Source organism: Dermacentor andersoni, chromosome 4 (genome assembly GCF_023375885.2).
Source record: "Dermacentor andersoni chromosome 4, qqDerAnde1_hic_scaffold, whole genome shotgun sequence".
Taxonomy (NCBI): Eukaryota; Metazoa; Arthropoda; class Arachnida; order Ixodida; family Ixodidae; genus Dermacentor; species Dermacentor andersoni.
The window spans coordinates 21,964,106-21,981,225 of record NC_092817.1 but is presented as its reverse complement, the minus strand read 5'-3'; the positions used below and the strand labels follow the sequence as shown (position 1 = coordinate 21,981,225).

The window sequence follows — 17,120 nt, the reverse complement described above, 5'->3', positions numbered from 1 at the left end:
CATGTGCCTTGCTTGCGCATTAAGCGCATCCCACCCAACTTTATTTTCGTTGTCTTTTACAGCCGGCACAAGAGCGCCTACCTTAGCATCCCTGCGTTGCGATGTCGGTGGGCGTTACAAAGCCAAGCTTTGATTCAAGGGTCATGCAAGAGGTTGTTGTGAACGAAATGCCAATACAGTGAAACTTCGTTAAACCGTAGTTGGCCGGAGCTCGGAAAAAGTACCGTATTTACACGATTGTAAGTCGACTCGAATGTAAGTCGAACCCCCATATCGCTTGACAGGGAAGAAAAGAGAGAGAGAGAGAGCATACCCGAGGGCGCATTCGATAATGAAAATTTATTAGTAGCTGACATGGTCACTGGACTACTTGCCTTCACTAGTGCTGCCATCGTCATCGTTGCTGCGGTCCCACAGCGCGTCGTGGTCCAGCGAAATTTCACATTTTGCAAACGACCGCACCAGGACATCTTGTTGCACAGCAGCCCATGCCAAATGCACCCAACCACACGCAGCCGTCAGGGAGGCTCTTTTGACAGGCCCGGTTGGCGTAATTTCGCGGTCATCTGCCGCCAGCCACTCGTACTCACGGCGGAGCAGGGCCTTAAAATTAAGGGGGGAGGCTACACTTGAAATACTACTTTTTTATTTGTGGACAGATCTGAACGAAATTTTCACACTTTGTGTATTTTAATATGCAGATTCTAAAAATATAATTAATTTTGCCATAGGATAAGTAGTTTCTGTTATATTCTAAAAGCATTGTATAAGCTGGGTCCTTTGTTTGGACGAAAATTAGCATCTACACAAAAAACCCTAACACAGTAATTTGAGTATAAAGACTATCTAGAATGTTCAGGGAGTGCCATAAATTAATGTTCTAGGCTAGTCTGAGCAAGAGTTAGAGCTCATCAAAGTTGTGAGAAAAAGACTCCATCTTGACATGTCAAGCATGTGACCCATTTCAAAAACTTTTTGAGAAGAGTACTGCTTTGAAAAGGTGCATATTGCTTACTGCATACATTTCTCTTTCTGGCAAAAAAAAAATTATGCTGATAGCTCAAATAGGACAGAAGCTATTTTACCTCCAAAATTGGAAGTCTGTCAGAATTGTTGTTTTGAGAAATCAAGGAAAAACATTCTGCAACATCTTTATTGAGAACATACCAATAAAATCTCAAGGAAATTCACCAGGGGCATAATCTGGATGCATCCTATCTTTATGCCGCTTTTTGGCTAGCTTGCTTGCGCTCAAAGAGGCTTCTTGCTGGAGTTAGCACTTCGATGGCAGTCTTTCTCCTTTACTCGCTGAGATGCAGTGCCAGGAATATTCATGTGTAGCTGCTGTAGAATTGCACTGGACGCAATCAGGTTCCCAGTGTTGAAGCGTAGGACAGCTTCCCCAACAGCAGCTTGCACGGCAAAGAGAGATGCATGCTGTACCTCTGAGACACTCCAAATCACTGAGTGAAGGCTCTCATTCGAATTCTGTGTCTTGCCTCGCTGGTATCTCTGGAGCAGGGATTTTTCAGATAGCCGCGTATATATAGGCAGCATTGCTTCTGCCACATGTTCTGGCAAGTTGTAGTGGTGCCTAGGTTCAGGCTCTCCTTTTGCTCTCGCAGCATTGTGACGACAGAACATTGTCAGAACACTGCCGAGTGCCCGTACTCCTTGGCGGGGTCCTTGAAAGCATTACCACTATCTAGCCGCAACCAGGACACAGCACGAGTGCAAGGAACTCTTGTACGACGGATAAATCCACGATTGCAAATTCAGTTCCGCTGTCGTTGACGTCCTCTCTCGTGTCGACACCCAGCAGCGTGAACTTTCGTTCCATTGCTGACTGCGACGCCAGGCACGTTTTCCGGCGCTCGATGCGCGCTCGCTACTTTCTTCAGTCGTGAAGGAAACGGTGCCTGCACAATCTGTGCCAACACGCGTGCCGTGGGCGGACGAAGTGTTGACGCTAGACGTGCCGGTTTGCAGCTTGGAACTCGATCGGGTAGAATGTCCAGGCATACCAGCAACCGGCAACTCGGCGAGTATGACAGGCCTAGCCGCCTTCCGTCGCGCATTCCACAGCCGCTTGACGCGTAGTAGCCTTGAGACGACGATCTTTTCCAGCCACCCGAGCACCTTATCAAACGTCGTCGCGAAGCAAGCGGCTGAACAAACGTAGACAGCGGCACCAATAGGAGCGAGGCGCGCGGGGGGTGTGCGCGCTGTGGCCAATCGGCGGCACGGACGCATCCTTCAGAAATGATGGGATAGCGTCGGTTTCCCTTCACCGACGCCATTTTGAACTGGCGCAAAATGCGCACATAGAAAACAGCTTCAAAACAAGCGCAAGATGGCGGCCATCGGCCACCGCGTTCGCAAATGGCGACGGCGCGAAGTTTGAACATTTTTGACCAGATTTTGCTGATTTCGCATTCACCCTGGCCCCTTTATGCGCGATTTTTTATTATTTTCCGATTAAATTTAGCCTCTAGATTTCGCGGAGGGATTCTTGAATGTATAAACGTAGCGAAAATGCACTTTTCCGAAAATCGACTTTTTTGTGATTTTTTGCCGTTTCAAGACCCGCGTCCCCCCTTAAGGCCAAGGTCCGGGCTTGTTTCATGACCATGTCGCACTTCACTGGCAGGGACCGATCACGCATTTCAGCGACGTACGCCGCAGGCTATCCTACAGCTCCGGAAAGTGTCCAGACTTCGGCACGTGGGAAATTTCTCACTTGCCGTCACAGGTGAAAATTTCGCTTCGCTGCAGTCGCCACTCTCGCACCACCCGATCAGAAACATCGAAATTGTGGCCCGCTGCGCAGTGATTTGTTTCTTTGGCGTAAAGGATGGCAGCCCTCTTGGAACACTGCTGTGAACGAGTGCCGAACGATTAGTGGGCCTGGAGCACTCATGACGACTGGGGAAGCATAGAAGTAGCACGTAGCCGGCAGTCAAGTGGAATGTGTCAAACCAATGCCAATGCCTTTCAAGTTTCAACGAAGAAAGAGAAACCTGCGAGCGGTGTCTGCTCTTCCATGAACTACCGATACTCCCCGCAAGCGCCGCCGCAAATGGGAACGGCGCTTCCATCAACTATTCACCCCCCGCCCCCCCATGAGCGTTGCATGCACCATAGGCATGCACTGTAAAACTCTCAAAAATGTTGAAAAACCTTTCCGAAAGCGAAGAAACACGCGGGATAGCGAAAAGATACGGGTAGGGCCATAGAGCAAACATAAAATTGTAACTACGTTGTAGCTCCCGTGGGTCTCTCTTTTTTTGGTGGGGCCATGTTTTGGTTTCGATTGTAAGTTGACGCCCCCAACTTCAGACTTTCAAATTTAAAAAAAGTGGTCGTCTTACAGTCGTGTAAATACGGTACGTACTAAACGGTCATACTGTTTAACCGAATTAGCATGAAATCGCCCACTTACCTGTTGAAAATGGAACTCGGAGAGTGCGATGAAAGGGGAAAAAACATGCAGTATTTATTCACTTCGTGCAACAAAAGTGTTACTTTCGTTTGATGCCGCAGCGGCGTAGCTGCGATGACGGCGGCCTCAAACTAACCGAAGCTGCGAGCCACCTTTTCAGCCAGCCCCCTCTTCTCGGCAAACACTCGCATGGCAGATACGTATTCTCCGTGCAAGCGCACAGTAGTGCTGCAGAAGTCCAGGGGCGCCTTTTTCATTGCCGGGTGCCGGAGTTCAGAATACTTTTCGTTTAGAATAGTTAGGTTATCGCGCCCTGTTCTCGTTGCGACGATTGCGTTCATGAGGCTGACGTAATGCGCAGCTTCTGCCACTGCCGGGCCTGAATCGCCTGTGCTGTTGCTTTCCGTGTCGTCCTCATCACTGTCGCTAGTCGACACTTCAGCAACAACAGAGGCAACGATGGCGAAATGTCGAACCTCGTAGCCGACATCTCTTCGCCGTCGCAGCGCACGAGCAACTCCTTTGCATTCCAAATGCCACACACTGTAGTCAACAGCAGATCCCCGTCGTGTGCCAGCGCCGACTTCTTTGTTTCACGTTCTATAGCACAGACGATGTCTAGTTTTTCTTCTATGCTGAGTACCTGGCGTCTTTTTTATCCGAGCTTCGGCATGACGCGAGTGCTCGCTTGCACGACGCCACAATGCTCTCTGGCGCGACGTTGAAATGATGTTGATGTTGATATGGCTTCATGCGCAAATGCTCAGGGCGCTTGGAGGCTGTTGTTCCGATGTCTGAGGATTGTTGTTCTGCCAGGCCGCCTGATGGAGACGACGCACTGCCGTGTTTGCGCGACGAAAAGTGGAAACGCTACGTTTTAACCGATGCGTACGCAATAAGCTGGTACGGTTTATGCGGATACAAAACACATTATGTTGAATGGCCGCAGAGTCGGGGAATTGACTTTACTACTTCTAAAACGAAACTACTGTTTAAGGGGGGACGCGGGGATCAGATCGCGAAAATCGCAAAAAAGATAGATTTTTGGCAACGACGCGTTTCGGTATCTGCAATGCCTAATCTACATTGTATCAAAATGGTTTGACTGAAAACGCGCTAAAAGTGCCCGAAAAAAATTAATTTATCAGTGCGTAGGGCGAGAAAACAGCTTTAAATCGCGTAAAATCACCGCAGTTCGCGGAGCCCTAACTCGTCTTTCCCGCCACCGAACGCCGCCATCTTGGTATCGTTCGAAAGCTCGAAGTTTCGCCATTCCGTTTCTGAATTCTTTGGTCGTCGCCATCTTGTAATAAACACACAAACACAAAAGAAGCGCGGGTCTGCTAGAGGCGGTCACACGGGCCCTGCGATGAAAGCGGGCATCCGATTGGTTGCCGTACTGAAAGGCGTCTCGCCATTGGTTGCTGCTGCAGCAGCGGGCAAGCTGGCAACCACAGCGGACCGCAGTTGTCTGCTTTGAAAACCATGCCGGCATCGTTCTTCGTTTGACACTCGCAGAATTCGGATTTATGAAAGCTCCCAGGTCAGTGATCGATCGTCGCTCATTCGAAAAGAACTTTTAAATGAAGCATGCCTTCGGAAAACGGAAGCGCAAGCCTCCTACGGCGAGAAAAAGACGGCGGCCAGCGGGGGAAGCGGAGAACCCGACTGAACACGCGGATAACGTGCCGCGTTATCTTGCACCGTGCGATTCCAGCAGCGATGCCGACAATCGCCCTGTGACATCGACACTGATAACCAAGCCACCGGAAGACGTGCCAACGGAGGCTCTCGCACCTGTGCTTACGGCCGCGCGAGTCGGCAACCGAGATCGCGTTGTTGGAGGCGACGCGGGTCGAAGGTCTCCATCGCCGGCAGAGACTGTGTGCGTTTCCGATGCATCGTGCGACAGGGACACGAAGCCTGCGAGTAAGCTTCAACCGTCGACGAGCTACATACTGTATGGTGACTCAAGGCTCACCAGACGAATCGTCGCACGATTCAGACGCGCCTCGAGCCGCGTTTTGTGTCAGCGGTGACTGCAGAAGCGCAAGCATGCAGCGTTCGCGACTCCCTTCGCGCAGTGTCCGCGACTGAGCGGAAGCAGCAATGCCAAAAACAAATTTCGGCCCTTGTGACTGAATTGATTATTATGCCTGTTTCCGCGATGAACTCATTGATCGCTAAAACTCTGTGCCCAAGATGCCAACAGCGTTCTGTGGGTGTGCAGTGCGATACCAGGCTCGGTCTGGCAGTGAAAATGGTGGTCATGCACTACTCCAGACGGCGCAAGTAAAGGATAAAGAACGCCTGAAGAAGGCATCCAAAGCCCACCAAACAATGAGGCAAAGGTGTAAGAAGATGCCTGATAGCAATGATTCAAAATATTACAGCCCTGGTGCTTTTTAATAAATTTGCAGTGCTTTGAAAACTTTGCAGCCAGTTTTCTCAATTGCATTTTTTTGTCAATCACCTCGCTCGTGGAAAGCGTAGCACAACAATGGCTGGACCGATTTTGGCCCAGTTTGTTTTGCTGTGATCCACAAGCTGTGCTGCACTTAAAGACAGTCCTGGAATGTTTCTTTATCTTTCCATTATTTAATTATTTCACAATTACTACATGGCTCCATGCAGTGAAGCACAGTCATGTGCATGTTATGTTGAGCAAAAAATTAGTAGCGCACTAAAAAAAAAATCGAACACTGTCTTGATGTAGATTAGACATCTGGGCAAACATGCAAAGTATTCCCAGCTCCCTATCATGTTTCGTTACTTTGCCAGGCTTTCCACAAGCAAGGAACTTATAAATTCCTATAAAACAAAAACTAATTAAGATATCGTAATGAAATTTTAGATTTGTCACTTTATTGCAATGTGCAGTGTGTGTGCCAAATTTCAGCCCTTTCTGTCAAGAAACAAAAAAGTTAATTCTGATCCCCTCCTCCCCCCTTAAGCGGGCACGGTTTAACGAGGTTTTACTGTACAGTGGTGAAACAAAATGTAAGCTTGCTTCAGTTGATGCCATATTCCTGGTAATAAAAAAATGGCACTATTCACAGCATGACTGCACAGTTGGTTCTTCTTGGACTTCCAAGTCTGAGCACCACCGTCCCTTGTGCTTAATTCGTAATCTAAATTGAAATACAGTTAAACCTCGGTATAACGAACTTCATTATAGCAAAATTCTCGGTATAACGAAGTATTTAACTTTTCATAACCTCTTGTCCATAGAACACCATGTATTTAGAACCTCAATATAACGAAGTGTCTTTGTATGCAAGTTCAATATAATAAAGTTTTGCTTTTACCGCAAAGGAATGCCGAGACAATAAATGGGAACTTGTGCAGACACAGATGGTCTAATGATTCAATTAGAAGCAGCTGCTTGCAAATGCATCTCTCAAATTGTTCTCTGAGCAACAAGAGTGATCACCAAAGTGGAGCCGTATCATGTTCCATATAAAGTCGCCGCTAGGCCGCCGCGGCATCAATCGAAAGTAACACTTTTCTCGTACGAAGTGAATAAATACTGCATGTCTTTTTCCCCTTTCATTGCACTCTGAGTTCCGTTTTTGACAGGTAAATGGGCAATCTCATGCTATTTTGGTTAAGCAGTACTACCGTTTAGTACATACTTTTTCTGAGCTCCGGCCAACTACGGTTTAAGGAGGTTTCACTGTAACGAAGCAAATTGCAAATTTTACCTACTTCATTATATCGAGGCTTAACTGTATTTGTTACAAGTTCAAGAAACTTTTAGGGACCTCAATATACCATTCACCCATGTAAGATGTGATTGATCTCACTGATGACAAGATGTTCTGAAGGATTTGTCTGAGAGATAATTGATGAAATTGTATTCCAATAGTTCCTAGCTATTCAAGTCATGCTATTCAAGTGGTCAGTGTGTGTCCCTTCTCTGCTTTTGGTACTTGCAGAAGAACCGGTCACAAATCCCGTGTTACTGGGAGAACCAGCCATCTGGATGTCGCAAGCCCCACTGCGTTTTCCTGCACAGCCGGCCCCGTGCTGCGATCCCAGATGTGCTAGGTGCCCAGAGGGCGCCGGGCTGTGAGTGGCTTTGTTTCATTTTGGTTGTGTTTCCAGTGACCCATGAGCTTGCGAGAGGTGCACAGGTGCTTTTGGGGAGGGCTGCCGAGAGCAGCATTTGAAGTCAATTTTTATGTCAGGCACTTGAGTATGGCATCATTCACTTGTTACTGATTCTTGCCCAAATCCTGTCAATTTCGGCAAAATCTTGTTGCTCGATTTTTTCCAATGATGATACAGTTACTGCTGCATGCCTGCTTCAGATAGCATGTTAATGAGAACAGGGTATCTCCTTAATACAGTCGAACCCACTTATAACAATACCGGTTTTAACAATATATCAGTTATAACAATGAGAAGCTGCTGCACCGTCAACTTTTGTATGTTTCCTCGGCGAAATAACCTACTTGCTACAAAGCCCCGATGCCGCATTGTCGAATATATCGATAAAGTCTGGCTGCTGGGTGTCCGTGCCGAAAGGTAGTGAAATGCGAAATCCTTGAAAAAAAAAAAAGAAGAAAAGAAACGATAAATTCGGGCTGCTGAACAATGGCCCCGACTGCTGCCGCGTGCTCATTTTCCAGCCTTCTCCATGCTCCGCACGCCTCTCTCCCATCGCCCTTCCACCCCTCCAAACACAAATAAGCTGTGCCCATAGCTCTAGGCTGTGCCACCCTCTGAAACACAAATGGGCTGCACCAACTGCTCTGCTCCCAGATTGCTTGCTGGCTCCTCATTCAGTGCACTTAGCAAACAGCTTAATCGCTCGTATTTGTCTTTGTTGGTTGCATTGAAATCGTTCCTTGTCACGTGGTTTCTCAGCCTCGTTTGACTCGCCACCGATACGGAAGATGGCTGATCCGCCAGCTGATCATCGGCAATGCACGACATTGTCGATGAAAAGAAAGCGCATGGCTATAGATTTGGAAACTTAGTATTTCTAACTGATGAGGTGATCGTCGCGAACATGCTTGGATCAGATAGCGACAGTGACAATGGCAGTGATGATGCGGTAAGGCAGGCTACCTCAACATTGTTCTCACAGGAGGCCTGGCAGACGATTCAGTCCCTGTGGTGCTTCGTTTTCGCAAGGAAGCTTCTGCTGCACTATGTGGAGCACCTGGATGCCTTGGAGAAGGATGTCGGCAAGCTTCGCATAAAGCAGTAAAAACAGCGCTAAACAGGACGAGGAGAGGGACACAGACAATAGCGCTGACTAACATCCAAGTGTCTTTACTCTTTCAGTCCGCATATATATATATACTCCGCCGCTATCTCAAGGCACAGAATCAACAGAAATCAGCATGCGCAGGGGAGAAAAATGCAATAAATGCGATAGGAAGGCAATCTCATTCGGCAGGAGAGAAATAGAGGGAAGGCTTACACACGCTTCGCCGCTAACATGAATGTGGAAAGCTTCGGAAATAAGACGTGCGCGGTCATTGCGGTATTTTGACAGGTAGGTCACATCTTTAAAAGACAGCTTGCAGCCGCATTCATTACAATGCAGTGATAACTATCTTTAGCTTGTTTTGAACTTCGTTCGAGTGTTCGCGCATGCGGTCATTGATGCACCGCCCCGTTTGATCGTTATAAGAACTCTCGCATGAAAGAGGAGTCTTATAAACCACACAGTCACAACAGTCACCAACAAAACTCTGTCTGTGCTGCTTTTTACAACTTTTGTTGTTCTCGGTTACCCGATTGACTTGATGGCACAGGCTACCTAACTTATTTCTGGCAGTGAACAGCAACCTAACGCCTGCCCTGCTGACAACCTTTTTGAGATTATGCGCAACCTGGTGCACATATGGGATAACCGCAACCATTTGCTGTGAGCGATTCTCAGATTGAGTAGCTGCCGATTGCTTTCTTTTAAGGCTTGTCGCGAGGCTTTCAGCGATGCTGGTTAAAAGCGGTACCGGGAAACTTGCTGAATTCTGTTGATTCTGTGCCTTGAGATAGTGGCAGAGTATATATATGATGACTGAAAGAATAAAGACAATTGGCTGTTAGTCAGCGCTGTTGTCTGTGTCCCTCTCCTCGTCCTGTTGTTTAGCGCTGTTTTTACTGCTCGTAATCATGAACCAACCAGCCCAAATGCGTACTTTTCACGTAAAGCCTGCAAGGCTGATGGACATGGGGTTTTGTCGTCCAAGCCAGTGAGAAGTACTGTATTTACTCGCATAATGATCGCACTTTTTTGTCACAAAAATTGACGCAAATTCAGGGGTGCGATCATTACGCGGGTTAAATTTCCTGCGGAAAAAAATTTTTTTTTTTTTCGCCTCGCGTTTGCTGCGGGATGCGAGATTGCGGGTGCGGGACACCAAAACAAAAATGGCGGCCGGCGGAGCAAGCCGAACGCGATTTTTTTTTCTTCTCGTGAGTACATTACGTGTATTGAAACAGTTTCTTCCGTATCAGTGATGAATAATATCGTTAATATCGGCAAGTTTGCGGCAGTAACGTAACCATGTCCACTTTAAGGGGACAGAAACAGATGGGCGCGCTTAGCTGCCAGTGACATAGAAATGCATGGTCGACGTGCTGCGGAAACTGCGGCATCTGTCTTCACTACTATCCTAATACGGCACGTTTCCGCTAAGGGTGGGTGAATATCTTGGCTGTGTTACAAGCGTCGGCGTATGAATAGGGTACACTTTTAACGTATCAGAGTAAACGTGGCTACTATCATTGCCGCGCGCGATTTGTTGCGTGCTCACGAGTGCAAAAGCAGATGAAAAGAATCGAAATGCGTCTTTATTGTTTTTGTTGACATCAACCATTATAAAGCCAACCCATAATAAAGGCGATTTTGGTTGTACCTCATTTTGTCATGGAAGTGCGGAGAGTGATGAAAGTAATGAAATGAGGCATCTACTTAAGAATGTTTGGTGCGTGCAGGCCGCTTGGCTTGTCTTGAAGAGTCGTTCGCGTAGCATTCGACAGATGGTAAGCGCGATCATTATTAGCTAGACTTAGCACACGACATATCGCTGCGGCAAGTTCGGGGTGCGATCATTACGCGGGAAATAAAAGAAATCGAATTTTGACGACGAAATTTAGGGGTGCGATCATTACGCGAGTGCGATCATTATGCGAGTAAATACGGTATGTGGCAAGATGATTGTGGCGATCTCGCCTCAGAATTTCTTCTGGATTTCTCAAGCTGACAGGCTGCTGTGGCAACCTTCTCGCATTTTTTAGAAGGCCCCTTTTGGGGCCACCAAAGCGATGTCTCGGCCGAGCTCGCATATCGCTTGCCACCCGTGACCCCTCTTTGCAGTTCATATAGCAGCGTCATTCTTCAATGCTGACAGCTAAGGCTTGTTACATGCTATCGGAGCGCCCAGGAAGCAGTTAAACGAGTGAACACAATCAGTAGCCAGATGGAGAAATGTGGTGGGGAGGGGCACTGACCGCCCCGCCATTATAGTTTTCTCACAAAGCTCTGCCATCCCCATTTTTTTTATTTTTTCATGCAACCTGTTTATAACAATTATCGGTTATAACTATGGAATTTTCATGACACTTGAATATTGTCATAATTGGGTTCGACTGTATTTCTTTTCTGTACCAGTGCCATGACTAGACATTATTTGGGTAGAGCCTGAGGGATATCTTTTAACTTTATAATGTGGGTTAATCTACACAGCAACCAGGAAAGTGACACCAAAAGACACCTGTTAATGCTGGTTGTATTGTCTTCAAGGTAATCATGCACAGTTGAGCCCACTTATAACGAACCTGACGCCGTGCCCATTCATTATATAGGGAACCTGTAGCAAGTGGAATGCAGGTCAAAGAAGTAATTAGTCAAAACACAAAATTTATTCCTTTGAAAAAAGGCAAACTTTATTACCTTGATAATCATATGCTTTGTCGTGCAGACCCCATGATGGTGGCCTGTAGTTTATTTAATGCAGAAACATGCTCCTTGCCCGGGCCCTTGGTGTAGACTAGCTGCTTGAGGTACTTAATGTGGCTTAGGACTGTTGATGCACTTAATGGGTGCTGGTTCCATAAGTAGGCCGTTATACGATTCTTAGGCGTCACTCTCGCCCTGCACTTAACAAATGATGCCATCATCCGTGCATGGTTCCGCAATGTCAGCATCGTCATCCACAGAAACAAAATTGTCCCAGCCAATGTCTCGCCCACTGGTGTCGAAACTGACAACACGCTGCCACAAGTCGTCGGTGGACTTGTCTTCTTGGGAAGCATCTGGCTCGGCATTGGATGCAGCATTAGGCATGTCCACAAAGCCAGCCTTGTGAAAACAATTCCGAGCGCAAACTGCCTTCGCTTCTGCCCGGGTCACCCTTGCCATCTCAGCGGAGTAGTAAAGGGAAACTCAAAGCTTCAAGTTGGCGGCTGGACCTTCAGCAGGGATCAGTATGCTCTGCATAATGCGGCACCTCTACATTGCTTTAAACGCACATATAATGCCCATGTCAAGTGCCTGTGCATTTGACATGACGTTAGGCGACATGAAAAGCAGTTTTGCCATCAGGACAGTTTCCATACAGTTGCCAAGCACTAGCAGTACACTTCTCCCTTGATTCTGCACATTGGGGTCAAACTTGCCGAGCCGTTCTGTGAATAAATTATGTGTCATCCATTCTTTTGCATAGTGATGAGCCCACTGGCATATAGCAGTGATAACAATGTGGCTTCTTTGACTCGTCGGTTATGAAGGGTTTGTGCCATTCTTTGCCATCCATGTTTGTGCATAGAACCACGGTAACACGAACTTTATTATGCTTGCTACCAACACAGGAGTTTTGCTTGGGAGCATCTGGTAAAATGGCACAGTTTGATCTGTATTGTGGATATCTCGCTCAGTGTCGCTGGCAATAGAGGCTTTGTTTGTAAAAACTTCATGTCAACATCTTTGTCACTTGCTGAAGCCGCTTTGCCAACAATTGATTTAAAAATGCTTCTATGATGCACCATTATGCACCTAGGCATTGCCTGGGCACAAGTCGGGAAACCCTGTAGAAATCCGAAGTGTTTAGCTTCGGCCAACATCAGTGGTCTGCTTATCTGAACGTTCCAAGCCCGTGTGTCGACGAATCACCGCTTTCTCTCTGTCAAGTCAGCATTGAAGCTGGTGAAGGTCTGATCCTTGTCTTTGAGTATTGTCGAGATTATAGGCTTCAATAAACCATATTTCCTAATTAGCTCGTAGTTCTTAACACCTTGAGAGAGTTCTGTAAGAATGGCTTGTTTTGTTGCTAAATCGAGCGCTCTTCTTTTTGTGGTCGATCTTACAGGCACGGCAGACTTCCCATCCACCATCTACTACTCAGGTGCAACTACAGGAAGTGCTCGCACCAACACACCAACAGGTAGAACGAAACATCAACCGACGGTGCGGCAGTGCAACCTGCGACCGTTGCCCTAGCGAGCATGGATAGAGTATGGTGGAAAGAAAAAAAATAATATAAGGGAGCATGGCATGATGTCACGGTCAGGCTCTACAAGCTAACTTTCCGTGAAGTTATCTTCCATAGCACGGAGGAAGGAAGACCAAGGCACCCTTGGTATCTTGCGAGATTTTGTGGGATGTTTCAACAGATATGGTGCTGCTCTCAGCTCAAGTCGCCCAGTAGGGCAGTGGTAGTTTGTGTGAAAGGAGACTCGGGGAAGACAGCCCATATGCACAAATGGGTGGCAAGACCAATATTATCTTGATTCAAGTCACCGTGCAGCGGAATTGTGGCAGGTGGTCTGGCGTTCACTATGGCCATCCGTTCGCTGTAACCAATTGGCTGGGCGCAAAGGCGTTTGTTGTACATTCGAACTCCACAATAACAAGATCCTAAGACAACAAAATTCTTCCCACGATGAAATACTTTTGTATCCCCGGTGAACACCCATAGGGTTCAGTGTATTTTTTATCTCTCGTCAACGATATGTCGCTGAACTTCAATCTCGCATCAACGAAACCTGCCAGAACGTTAAACTCTATATTATCTACTCGTGTAACGCCAATGGAGCGCAAGAAAAGTACTCAAATGCTTTTTCACCCCACTTAAATTGTTTGCTTGCGAGGCTGCTGCCATTTAAATTTATAAAAACAACAAAGCACAGGAAGCGATCGCATGCACCGGGAACACATCATGACCGCCATCTTGTTTATTGATCAAATGATTCAAATGGCATGGCCACATCCGGTACTGCCATGTGACGACGGTTTTTGCATACCTGTGCAGTGCATTATCTGTGGCTTGGTGAGAAAAGTGCAACGAAAGGAAATCCATGTCCCAGCAACGTGGACTTGCTTATGGTGCTTGAGACGACATCTCCCACTGTGGTTGAGAACTGGGGCTGTATTATGACCCCGAAAGTGATAGCCTGAGCATGCGTGTCCCTGCTTCAAGAAAGTGGATTTTGGTGCCACCCAACAGGTGTTGCATGCGGATACAGTGTCGCCGGCCATAGATTCGTGCAAACGAGCAGTGTTCTTGGTCTATCACTTTTGGGGGTGTGGAATACAATAATTCTTGTGCTCGGCACTGAATGTGTGGTGGCATATGGCCAACAATGTGTGCACACAACATCTGTGTTTGTGTGTGAAACGCAGCTGCTTCACAACTGGTGCTGAGTTATGTGAAGTGCCTGAAAGTGATTAAGGGAGAATACCGCTCCATTGCAGCGTCACCGTTGCTGAGCAATACAAAGGGCACACTTTGTGCTGTCAACAATGTGCTGTAGCCTCAAGCAAGGCTTGTCAGAGTAGGCTAACAAAAGTTTGACAGTAATGTTTCATTTCGCGATGCTTTCCCTGTCAGTGATGTCTCATTTTGCAACAATGAAATTTTTGCAAAAGCGAATTTTCTCGCTTTCTCCCAGATTTTATTGTTGAGAATTAATTGAAAGTTCGTCTTAAGTGGGGCTTGACTGAAGCATGTTGTTTAGGATTTTTGAAGCTGCGATATTCATTGCAGCACACCATGGCATACACATGTGACACACATATGATTACGCTGGAAAAGCTGCTTCTGCGGACAACTATTCTTCTCAATTGCGCGCACTCCTCGCCTATTCTTGTTTACAGGGTATCTAGTGGTCTAAAATTATCATACAATTGCAGTTTGCTGATCTGAACATTGATATCAAATCATAGCGTTTTTCAGGAACTTATCAATTGGTAAGAAAGAAGCATAACTGTATTTGGTCACTTTATCTCGATCATGAAAGTTGGTGTTGGGAAATCGTGCTGAATGGATTGTATCAGTGAGGTTTTACTGGAATTCCAATGTTTCTGTTTACATGTGCCCACCAAAAATGCTGGTGAGTTTTGCTGGCTGTTTAATGCAAGCGATCTGCTTTAATGCCTGAGGAACAGAAACGGGACCTACTGTGTGATGTTGCCAGAGTATTGCTGATTCGCTGGTGCAGCCAGAATATCAGCTTTGTGGATTAGATTTGCTGATAATCAAAGTATTTGGCATGACAGGTAGGAGTCGTGGAAAAATTCCTGTAGTGTCTTTATAATTATGACTAACTAACTATGTTGTCTCTTGATGGGTTTCGATCGCACAATGCCCTCTTCTTATGACTGTGGTGACCACTGCAGTGATCCTGCCTGTGCCTGCGGCCCCTGTGGTAGCCCCTGAGGCAGCTACCCTGGTAGTGGCCCCTGGGGCCAAGCAGCCTGACTTGACCGCCACCCTGCCCCAAGCCATTGAACCAGTGGTCGTCAACTTCGATGAAGGTCAGTAGTAGTTCTGCTCGTAGCCTCTGCAGGCAGCAACAGGGTCAAGGATGCGTTTGTGGCAGAACAGAGTGGGAAACATTCAGTATGGCATGGCATCCAGTACGTTGTGTGATGCCTCTGAAAGATGGTTGCTTGTACTACCAAAATTAGGTAGTACCTTTTCAGAACCTGCTGCGGTGGCTTAGCAAATATGGCATTCTGCTGATGAGCATGGGGCTGTGGTTTTTATTCCTGGCTGCTGCGGGGACATTCTGATTAAAAGAACGATCATGTAATAGATTAAGGGGCACGTTAAAGAACTCCAGCTGGACAAAATAATGTGGAGCCATTCACAACAGCCTCTCTCATAGACCCTGTGTTGCTTTGGGACGTTAAACATAAATTAATTAATTCAGCCCTTTGGAAACTTGGTAAATAGGGCAATTGATAGAGCAGTCATATGCTGGACTGGATGCCATATCGTACTGTCTCCTGCTTTATCAACCATCTGAAAAGCTTTCAAAAGGTTGTATGCCGTGGTGGAGGGTTTCGGGCGAAGATTAGATGCAGTAAGGGCTCCTTGCGCAAGGATGGTGCACAGGCTAACCAATGCGTTAACTCATTCTTTTAATCTTTACCCTGGCTGTGCTGTTGAGATAGCATGCACCCTTCTAGTGTGTCACAGATGTTCACAAGAAGGGATCTTGCATTAGAGGTTGGCACACAGAATGTAGTTCTGCCGTAGATGCAGGCATCCTTGCCATTGTGACAATCTTTTCTGTGATGGTTGGCTTGTTTGGAGGTTTTGCATGGTAAGATTCCTTGTGTTTGCAGGATGTGCAGTATAGGCACTTACTGAGATTTTCTTTATGCTTGATACATTTGAATTATTGAGAGAAAAGATATGGTACTGTGCATGCACATAGTAAGGGTTGTAGAGGCTGTTCTTCCAGGTGCTACGCAGAACAAAGAAAGTTGACATGGGTGGAACATGAAGACTCCCGAGGGTAGTTACACTGCATAATAAGATGTAGTTACATTTTACTAATTGTGATCATATTTGTTGGAGAGGGGCTTATCACTGAAGGAACTTAGGGGCGGTGGTTTGTAATAGTTCTGAGTCTTTATTTGGCTTTGTTTGCTGTCTTAAGCAGTGTGTGAGGGGTCTTTGTAGAATGAAAATAGACCTGTTAGCATTTATGCAAGCTCCCGAGCTACAAAAATAGGTGCAGTGCCATCTAAACAGCTCTTTGCATCTGTTTTTACTTTGATACAACCAGCCTTAAAATTAGTTATGCGAAGCTATACCTTTGTATCGTGTGCTAGGCCTGTCTATGCTAGCAGAGAACTAGGTGGTGTGATCCAATTAGGAAATTTGCAGGAATGGCATGGTGTCAGTTGGTACAAGAGAAGGGTAATTGGCGACAGACAGGGCAAGCCTTTGTCCAGCAGGGGTTATAAAAAAGGCTGCTTCTGCTGATCACAGTAGCAGCATATGCAAAAATGGGATCGCATCTCTGTACCAGGTATTGTTATTACAGTGCACTCCACTTGTAGCGATACCACATATAACAATACATCAGTTATAACGATGAGCTGACCTTAAAGACTGCTTATGCCTACGTATGTTAAGCCGACTTATGCATTAGGGCTATGAGAAAAAACCCATACTCAGCTTAGACCACTTATAACGTAACTGCTTATAGTGCAGAACTGGCTACAAAGCGACCTTTTCTGACTCCTGTTTACCCTCTCATACAACTCCACGTATACACATTCTGCTTACAGTGCATCTGCGCCAGACGAAATACCGGTTATAATGTGGCTTCCTTGGTAAAATCTCGCCGTCAAGCACAGTAGCGATCATGCTTCTTAACTATGCTCCCGCAGATGGGTGGAGAGAGCAACGAGGGTGATGTG

At 46.6% G+C, this 17,120-nt stretch overlaps 1 protein-coding gene across 4 annotated transcripts in view; it reads left to right on the top strand.

The window, feature by feature from the left end:
• LOC126536016 (uncharacterized) overlaps positions 1-17,120 on the top strand; it is an 83,033-nt gene that overhangs the window by 6,574 nt on the left and 59,339 nt on the right. For 3 of the 4 annotated variants that reach the window (XM_055073483.2, XM_055073484.2, XM_055073486.2), the window contains exons 5-7: positions 7,381-7,513; positions 12,772-12,846; positions 15,081-15,218. In XM_055073483.2, the coding sequence (XP_054929458.1) occupies positions 7,381-7,513; positions 12,772-12,846; positions 15,081-15,218 (346 nt within the window). The remainder of the gene's footprint in view (positions 1-7,380; positions 7,514-12,771; positions 12,847-15,080; positions 15,219-17,120) is intronic. The other variant, XM_055073485.2, reaches the window with a different exon arrangement.